General features: G+C 44.5%; 1 protein-coding gene across 2 annotated transcripts in view; it reads right to left on the bottom strand.

The window, feature by feature from the left end:
- Positions 1 to 886: 886 nt before the first annotated feature.
- The window catches only part of WNT3A (Wnt family member 3A), a 117,791-nt gene continuing 108,621 nt past the window's right edge, over positions 887 to 10,056 (bottom strand). For both annotated transcript variants that reach the window (XM_039524734.1, XM_039524733.1), the window contains exons 3-4: positions 4,570 to 4,835; positions 887 to 1,366 (exon numbers count right to left, since the gene is read on the bottom strand). In XM_039524734.1, coding sequence (XP_039380668.1) covers positions 887 to 1,366; positions 4,570 to 4,835 — 746 coding nt within the window. The remainder of the gene's footprint in view (positions 1,367 to 4,569; positions 4,836 to 10,056) is intronic.

Genomic DNA, 10,056 nt, shown 5'->3' with positions numbered 1-10,056 from the left:
CCGCAGTTGGGTCAATGTCTGCTGGTGTGTCTGCTGAGGAAAAAGAGCCATCTCGGTCTCCGTGGCCATGCGTTTGCTGGGTCCCCTTCTGTGCACTGAGTTTTTACGTACGACATGCACGCATTTGTATACAGATCACAGCATCTACCACGCCTGTTGCATTGGTGTCAGTGGGACCTTGGTAGTAATCCATCAGCAGTCTCTTTCTCTGCAGAAGTACTAAATGTGTCACTGCGTCCTATGTCAAATCTGGCAGAAACCACTATGTTAAAAAGTTCATGCTAAGAGCTCGTCCATTCTACAGCACTAAGGAATGTTTGCAGAATTCCCCTGTTCCCAGAAGAAGTGGAAGAAGGGTTTTGTTTTTTTAATGAATTGAATATTTTATTTTAATTTTTTGCCATTCATGTTGCACACAGACTCTGGTTGCTGGGGCTTGGAAAGGATCTCAGTACGTTCGGAGCTGTTGTCCGACATCACCTCTTCCTATTGGGTTGGGAACAGCAGGTGTTTAGGAAGTAGCAAGTCTTTCAAAGGACACTTAATAGCATGAGTCTCTTTAGGTTAGTTGAGAGAAAAGCAAAGAGTCATGCCCCATGCTAACAATCTTCTCTGCAGTTCTGTTCTGTTGGGTAGTTAAAGAAATCACAGTCTCCTAACCGGTGCATAATCTTTTTGTATGGAGTTCCATATTTGTAATGTTAGCCTCCAGATGCATCTTGGGACGACCAAGAAGTCATTAGATCTATTCTATCCAGCCAGTTTTAGCCTTTTTTATTTTTTCCTTTACTATAAAAAAAAGTAGATCTTTCCCATCTACACAACCTCAGAAGAAGCAGGCTCAAATCCGTTTCTCCGCACGGAGCCTGTCCAGGGAACTCCTGCTTTACTTGCACGTGTGAACGTCGTAGACTCGTATGCATTCCTGGCAGCTGACGTAGCAGCACCAGTGGAAGATACAGTGGCACTTCTCTTTCCGTTTCTCAGTCCTTGTGTTGTGCCCGCGGCCGCAGCACAGAAGGTCGCATCCGTCTATCCCGTGGGAGGTGACGTTGCAGATCCGGTCGCGGGTCCCAAAGGAGCCCGTCTCGGGGTTCGGCTCACAAAAGTTTGGTGAGTTCTCATAGTAAACCAGGTCTCTCTCAGTTGGGGCCTTGAAGAAGTTGTACTTGGGCCTGAGCGTCTCGACCCAGCCACGGGACTCCCGATGCTTCTCCACCACCATTTCAGAAGCACTGTCATACTTGTCCTTGAGATAGTCACCGATGACCCTGAAGTCTGGCTGGGACCACCAGCATGTCTTCACCTCACAGCTGCCTGACAGACCATGACATTTGCACTTCAGATGCATGTGATCAATAATGGACTGGAAAAGAGAGAAAAAAGGAAGAGGGAAACTATTAGCCCATAATACGGAGCAGTAATACATTCTGTTATTTACCCAGCACTTCTCATCCCAAAGAATGCCAGGCAGAGTTCCTCAGCTGGGATAAACCATTTTAGCTTCATTAACTACACTGATATACACCAGTCAGGGATTGGATGTGGTCTCCATAAAGTGCTTTCGATCATGGGTGAAGTCATTCCTGTACCTGTGTGTGTAAATATTTCTATAGCTCTAGTCACACAGAAAGACCACTTTGCTCAGGAGTGAAATGCAGCCACCTCTGAGGTGGACTACTGCAGCTTTTTAACGGCACTTAGCCAAGCTAAACAATACTTTAGGACAGGGAATGAAGAAGGATTCATAAGCCGATTTAAACTGCAGGGAGCATTCACGAGCGAAATGTGCTATGATTATCCAAACTACAATTTTTAGCCCGGTCATCAGAGCTCCCTTTTCTTGCAAAAGAGTCTCGAGTCAAGGAGGAGAGTGTCGCCTACTGAATCACCAATGCCACTTCCTGCTGCACCCTATGATTTTCTTCACCGGCCTCTCAACAGTGTGTTGAGCAGGTCACACCTTAACAGCTGAGAGCACAGCTCGCAGTGTTGCCAACTCTTGCAATTTTATCACGAGCCTCATGGTAGTTGGCATTTTCCTTAAGGCTCTAGCTCCTGGAGGCATGTGAATAGGTGAGAATCTCAGCCTTCATTTGAAAAAACAAAAAGTAAGTTTCTAGCCTCCCCCATCCCCTAGGTTACTAAAGGTGCAGAAACCAGCAGGTAAATGAAAAGAACACAAAATGTATGATTATTTTTTAAGCCAGTCTCATGATTTGAGAAGTCTGACTCTTGAGTTCTTTGAAGGCTTGGTGTTGGCAATGCTGCATCTATGGGTCGGGTGGCATGGTTACCAGATGGAGCGGGTGAAATTCAGTCCTGGTCTAAATGGAAGAAATCAGCATTGACTTCAATGAGACTTATGCTTGCCTCACCCATGGCTGAAATCGATCCAAAGATTTCCATGGCACTGCTTACCACCATTTTGGAGGTGGAATATAGCCTGATACAATTTACTCAGTAAGCTGTGTTATTCAGAGCTGATCAGCAAATTTCTGAATGCATGAACAGACTAGTACCAAGTTAAGTCCAAAAGATTTGCAATGAATCAGCAACTACCATGTGCGATCAATGTTTTTTGGGTGGGTTTTTTTTTTTTCCAGTTAGGCAGCTTCATTCACTGCCAAGGAGATTGTAATTAGTGATGGGAGAACCGCAAAATGTTTGGTTCATATAATCATCTAAATCTCAGTCAAAACTTTTGGTCTGGAGATTGGATTTGAATTCTCATGAAAATTGGTTCAGACTTCCCCTACTGCTCAGTTTTATTAGCTGGAAATACTTGAATCTGGAGGATTGGAACTTGTGCACCTAATGAGTGTTAGCATGGTGTGAATGGAAAACATATGCTATTTCTGAAGCAACAGGATTTCAGTTTTAATGTTCTGCCATTTTCTATCTGATCTATGATATTTGTAAGGGGCCTACAAATCGGAGTCTTGAGGCTGGACTGATGATGAAACTAGGCCAGACAGGAGCCTAAATTGTCACTGTTGAACTTACAGCTACGGTTGTATCTTTTTATTGATTCTCATTATGAGACAAATCCCTAAGGTAGTAATTGGAGATATACCAATCTCCTAGAACTGGAAGGGACCTTGAAAGGTCATTGAGTCCAGCCCCCTGCCTTCACTAGCAGGACCAATTTTTGCCCTAGATCCCTAAGTGGCCTCCTCAAGTATTGAACTCAGCCCTACGTTTAGCAGGCCAATGCTCAAATCACTGAGCTATCCCTCCCACTGACTTCTGTGCTACCCAACCCTGGGGCTGTACTCTTTATCCCTGTCTTTTCCTGCCATCAGAAATGCTGAGTAACCCATGGTACCCAGGACCCGATGGACAACTTTATGTCAAATGGCCACTGGCGACATGTCTTGCTTCCCTCTTCTACTATTTAGTTGCTGCATCCCTCATTTTGTGGTGGGACTTCATCTTGAATTTTAAAGGCCTGTGCTCCACATCTCAGGCCAGATTCTTAGCTGGTGTAGACTGGAATAACTCCATTGGCTTCAATGGAGCTTCACCTAGGGTGACCAGACAGCAAGTGTGAAAAATCGGGATGGCGGTGGGGGGTAATAGGAGCCTATATAAGAAAAAGACCCCAAAATTGGGACTGCCTCTATAAAATCGGGACATCTGGTCACCCTAGCTTCACCCTTCTCCATCAGTTGAGGATCTCGCTCTGAGGTTTTGGCCTATTCTGGACTGTGGTTACATACTGTAGTGGAACTCCATATTGGAGGAGTGACTACTTCATAGTCATATGTTTCTATGGAAGTGGATTGGCCCTATTCCTTCCCTCATTGTCAATAACAACTTAATAAGGGAGTAGGATCAGGTTAAGGTATTTTGATTCTATGATTTAATGAAGTTTGGTCCCTATATAAGAGAAACCACAAGCTCTCTGTAGTGAGAAGAGAACAGGAAGCAACTTTTGTGAGGCATATAGTGGGGTGAGGGTTGGAGAAGTTAGCTCCAAGCCAAGAAAGTTTCCTGGTGGTGCTAGGAAGCAGGTGCGCTGGATGGACAGGCTGAAGCCTTGTCCTGAAATTGTCCAGTTGACAGCAAGCCGTTTTCCGCATGGCAGGTTGGTGCTAACCACAGGCACCGAGAGTAAATGTGGGGCTATTTTAGGCACCTGCTAGGTGTGAAGAGGCACAGAAACCAGGCTGTGAGCACAGGGAAGTCTGCATGTGATGACCATCCTCTTAATTTTCATTTGTACTGAACCTAAGATCTTCAGAGCTGAGCACATGAGCTTCCATGGCTTGAACTAACAGGCTAAGGCCTAAATCCTCAAAGGCATGCCCTCAATGGGAGTTAGGCACCTAAATGCCTTTGAGGATCTAGGCCTAAGACCCATAGCTGGCAGCTATAGCAGACTCTTATCCTCTGTGGATCAGGCACAGAGGGGAATCTATAACACACACTGGGAAGTAGGGGGCTGCAATGTTGAACCCAGTTCACCTGAGGTTCTTCTTGCCGTTCACCTAGGATTTTCGGGGGTGGAGGGGGGTGGAAGGAATATTTTTAGGGGTTCAATAAAATGAAACTGCATGGCCTTACTGTTCTCCCAGCTTCATTGTTGTGCCTGTTCATGGCTGACCGAGCATCCGGCCTGTTCTCCCGGGCGTCCGCGAACTCTCGAGACACCATAGTCCCAAACTCCACGTCTTCACTGCAGCCTCCCCATTTCCAGCCTTCCCCGGGGGGTCCCTTGTGGCGGGTATCGCAGCCACAGATGGTGGCTGAGCCCTCGGCACAGGATCTGGTCACCGCAAAAGCAACACCCGCGGAGGCGATGGCGTGGACGAAGGCCGACTCCCTGGTAGCTGTGGAAGAGGGAAGGATGCAGGGATCTGTTACTGAGTGGTGAACGTGAGTGACCCTTCCTAACGGAATGACATGAGCACCTCCTCTGAAGAACACAGCAGCAGGCTAGGAAACCCGCCTCCTGGCTTAAGAATCCCATTTCCAGGCAGGGTCATTTCCAGCACTGGAAGACACAATGAATCAGGGCTGGACCTGATTCAACACCCACTGAAGTCAGTGGAAAGCCTCCATCCAATGGACTTTGGATCAGGCCCTAGTAAGCAAAAGGCCAAATGGGACATTCTGAGTTGCAGCATCCAGCACTGATTCAGGTACATATAGACTGGGCCCCAATCACCCCTGGGGAAGGGGAGACCTCTCTGCTGCCAGACTCCACTCTCTGGCAATGGGACCAAGGCCAGATAAACCACACATTTTTCAGAGCCCTGTGACTAGCCCAGGCTTTTCAGGGCTCTGCAAATGGTATGGCTGGTTTCATAGCATATTGGGAACAGCTGGGAAAACACCAGGACTGCCTGCTATTCCAGCAGTCTGCTTCCTTCCCCATGAATACCAAGTGTCACCCTCCTCATCTTGCCTTGAAACACACTCTTTCTGCCACCCGGCCAACTCACCCGGATGCTGCCTCCAATACACTGCATCTTATAGAATCATAGAAATGTAGGGCTGGAAGAGACCTCGAGAAGTCATCCAGTCCAGCCCCCTCTGCTGAGGCAGGGCCGAGTATTTCTAGACCATTCCTGACAGATGTTTGTCCAACCTGTTCTTAAAAAACTCCAGTGATGGGGATTCCACAACCTCTCTTAGAAGCTTATTTCAGAGTTTAACTCCCCTTATAGTTAGAAAGTTTTTCCTAGTATCTAACCTAAATCTTCCTTGCTGCAGATTAAGCCCATCACTTCTTGTTCCACCTTCAGTGGACTTGGAGAACAATTGATCACAGTCCTCTTTATAACAGCTCGTACCATAGCTGAAGACTGTTATCAGGTTGCCCCTCAGTCTTCTTTTCTCAAGACTAAACATGCCCAGTTTTTTAACCTTTCCTCAGAGGTCAGGTTTTCTAAACCTTTGATCAATTCGGTTGCTCTTCTCTGGACTCTCAACAATTTCTCTGCATCTTCCCTAACGTATGGCACCCAGAGGTGGACACAGTGCTCCAGCTGAAGCCTCACCAGTGCCAAGTACAGCGGACAATTACCTCCCATGTCTTATGTACGACACTCTTGTTGATATGCCCCAGAATGATATGAGCCTTTTCTTTTGCAGATGCATCACACTGTTCACTCTCATTCAATTTGTGATCCACTATAACCCCCAGATCTTTTTCAGCAGTACTACCAACTAGCCATTTATTGCTCAGTCTGTAGTTGTGCATTTGAGTTTTCATTCCTACTTTGCATTTGTTTTTATTGAATTTCATCTGTTGAATTCAGACCAATTCTCAGCATTGTCAAGGTCATTTTAAATTCGAATCCTGTCCTTCAGCGTGAATACATCTAACTTATCTAAATATTCTTTAACCTGTTCTTTCCCTCTTTTGGCTTGCGTTCCTTCCCCTTTGTTGTTAATTCTAATTGTGTTGAGTATCTGAACATCATTAACATTTCTCATGAAAATTGTAGCAAAATAGGCATTTAACTCATTAGCCTTCTTAATGTCATCCATAATAACTCTCCTTCTCTGCTAAGTAGAGGAACTACTTTTTCTTAGTTTTTCTCTTGCTCCTAATATATTTAAATAACCTCTTCTTGTTGCCTTTATGTCCCTTGCTAGGTGTAACTCATTTTGTGTCTTAGCCTATCTGATTTTGTCACTACGTGGTTGTCCCATTCTTTTGTACTCATCCTTAGCCATTCATCTATGTTTCCACTTTCTGTAGTATTCCTTTTGGATTTTGAGGTCATTAAAGAGTTCCAGATGGAGCCATATTGCCCTCTTACTGGGCTTCCTATCTTTCTATCGCATCAGAAGAGTTTGCAGTTGTACCTTCAAAACTGCCTCCTTGAGAAACTGACAACTTTCCTGAACAGCTTTTTCCCTTAGATTTTCTTCCCATGGGATCTTACCTACCAGTTCTCTGCTTTTTTAAAGTCCACTGTCCTTATTCTGCTGCTCTCACGCCCGCCTTTCCTTAGAATCATGAAATCTATCACTTTCACCTAAATTGCCTTCCACCTTCAGATTTGCTACCTCCTTATTGATGAGAATCAAGTCTAAAATGACTGTCCCTCTTATAACGTCCTCCATTTTCTGAAACATAAATTTTTCCTTAATACATTCTAAGACTATACTGGACATTTTGTGTTTTGCCATATTACTTTTCTAACAGATGACTGGGTAGCTAAAATCATCCATTATTACCAGGTCTTGTGTTTTGGATATTTCTGTTATGTGTTCTAGAAATGCCTTATTCACCTCCTCTTCCTGATTCGTGGTCTCTAGTAGATCCCTACCCTGAAATCACTCCTATTCTTTACCCCTTTTAGCTTTACCCAGAGAATTTCAGCTGGTCTGCCCCTCACCTGCTTCTGTACCTCAGAACAAGTATATATATTCTTGATATACAATGCAGCACCTCATCACTTTTTATCCTGCTTGTCCTTCCTGAACAAGCTATACCCCTGTGTACCAACAGTCCAGTCATGAGACACATCCCACCATGTCTGTGATGCCAAGTAAATCATACTTGAGCATATGTATTAATGCTTCCAGTTCTTCCTGTTTATTCCTCATACTTATGTGCACTTGAAGGTTTGTCTATTTGCCCAATTCAGTGCCACGTCCCTGAGCTGCCTAAAAGGATTGTTTTCATGTGCAGCTCTTCGGCTAGGAATGTTGGCGGCAATTTTTTTAGCCTTTGGCTGGGTCAACTGAAAGGGATTGTGACCATGAGGTTCAGTAGCTAAGTCTCTGGGAAGACCTTCATTTATGCACTTGAGCCATAACTAAGAGTGGCTGGAGAACAATTCCATTCATGGCAGGTTTCACATTTTGCTTTCTTCCCACACTGGAAGGATACAAAACTTTTCAAATGTCTTTGTGAAATGGAATAGAGTTGGAACATCCAGCTTTGGATCAGAAAGTTCAGGTTTTCAATTTGGGTCTTTCTCTCTCTTTGGAAGTGACCAGAGAGCCCGCCCTAGACCTCAGAAACCTTCCCGTCAGATTTGATACACCTCCATGAAACCCAACGGAACAGAATTTTTTGACAACAAATATTTAATCAAAAAGGTTCCAACTGGCTCTAGCTATAACTGTCAGGAAAACACAGATCAGTCACGATATTCCAGCCTCCTGGAGACCCTTTACAAATCTCCCTAACAAGCTAACTCCTTGTCTATGCAATACCAGTTATCAAAACAAATTTGGTGTCACCCATGTTGTTTGGATAACCAGGATCATGCTGTAATACAAATATAGCCATAAAAGCAGATTTTCAGCTGGTTTAAATTGGTGTAGATACATTGACTTCAACGGCTCTATGCCATATTTACACCAGCTGATGATCTGGCTCGATAACTTTACTCATCGGTTATTGGCTTTTTAACCAGATTTTGTGGACCTTAGTCTGTTCTGATTGTTATGAATGGGAACATATGGCTTTAACTTCTGGCTGCTCAATCAGTTATTTGCACTTAGTAATATGGAGAGTATTTAACAAGCCAAGTCAAAACCCTAACATGTTCTCAGGACAGAAACCAATGAATATTGCGTGTTAACAGAGAGGTCCTGACTAGCTTGAATACTTGAGCTAGAACCTGTGCATTGGCTCTTTTCTTTGGGAAGGCTACCAAATTCAACAATATACAAATAAAACAGCATGCAGGAAATTACAAGCAAAAGACATGAGCAATGTCCTGGAACACAACTTCAGCATGCTTATAAAGGTTAGTAAGTCACTGAGTGCATACATGTAAGGGAGATGATACTTTTATTCAAGCATGTGTAACCCTGACAGACCCCGGTCGTTGGCAGGCAGGATCGAACCTGGGACCCCTGGAACTAAATGCATGAGCTAAAAGCCACATGGCCCTTAGCTAAGGCTGTAGAGCAGACTCATTAATTTGTTAGTGGTCTTGGTGTCACAGCACCATACCCACATGTGTGTAGGTTACACATGTACAGAAACTCTTCAGCTCTGGAGATATTTTTTACCTTAACAATAGCTTCATGTTTTATATAACACTTCTCATTTGGAAAGATCCCAGAGCACTTTACAGACCATACATGTAGGGGTTGCTCAACTGCCAGTGAAATGCAGCTGCCTCTAGGGTGGAACACAGCAGCTGTTTAACTGCATGCAACAGGAAGTGAACAGCACTGTAACCAAGTGTAACTATATGGGGAATGGAGTCAGGCAGAATGTAGTTGAAATCTGGCCCAGAGCACTGAGGTTAACAATCCTACTCTTGAGATAATGCCAGTGGATCTTTTAATGATGACATGCGACTGAGGCACTGGATTTGCATCTCATCTCTCACCCCTAACTTTAGGCTGGGACACTGGGCTCAATATTGATGCAGATAGAAGGGCGCCATCTAGTGAATCACTTCCTGCAGCTTATTCGGTCTGAGAACCTTCATCCAATTACTAAGCAGATCTGAACCCGGTTGAGCTTTGGAGAGCTAACCTGGTCATAGCCCCAGGCGGTGTGGCTGCAGGAATGGAGAAGGAGTGCATAGAGATACAGATAAGCAGAAGGAAAGCATGCACTTGTAATGGAAATGAGGGGTTATTAAGGTGCCATATAAAAATGCAAGAAACTTAGTAAAGATAAGAGGAGAGTGCAATGCATTTGTCAGCAAGCCTCATTCCTCTCTGGGTGGTTCTGGTAGCAGGAGACAGGCAGCTCGTTACAACTTGAAGAGGGCTTCTGGAAAGTCAGCTGGTAGGAGAAGGTTAATGGGGATGTAAGCTTAAGAGCATTTTAACTACTGTTTATCCCTGCAGCAGCAGGTCACTGAGTCTCCGGCTTCGGCACGTTAAAATCTCATATTGCTTACAGTGGTGGCTGAGATTTTCAAAAGCGATTTTGTAATTTTGTCTGCTGCAATCTTGTAAGTGCTTAATTTTAGACCATTTGAAGGGTGCTGAGTCTCAGAGGGTGGGTGCTGAGCACTTTCTGAAAGTCAGGGCCCTCAAAGATGTCTGAAACTGGGCCCCTAAAATGTACACACTCAAAATCATTAGCCACTTTTGACATTCTTGTCCACAGTATCT

This window comes from Mauremys reevesii, linkage group 2 (genome assembly GCF_016161935.1).
Source record: "Mauremys reevesii isolate NIE-2019 linkage group 2, ASM1616193v1, whole genome shotgun sequence".
In the NCBI taxonomy this organism is placed as follows: domain Eukaryota; kingdom Metazoa; phylum Chordata; order Testudines; family Geoemydidae; genus Mauremys; species Mauremys reevesii.
The sequence above is the reverse complement of the archived record's forward strand: the minus strand, read 5'-3'. Positions and strand labels throughout refer to the sequence as shown.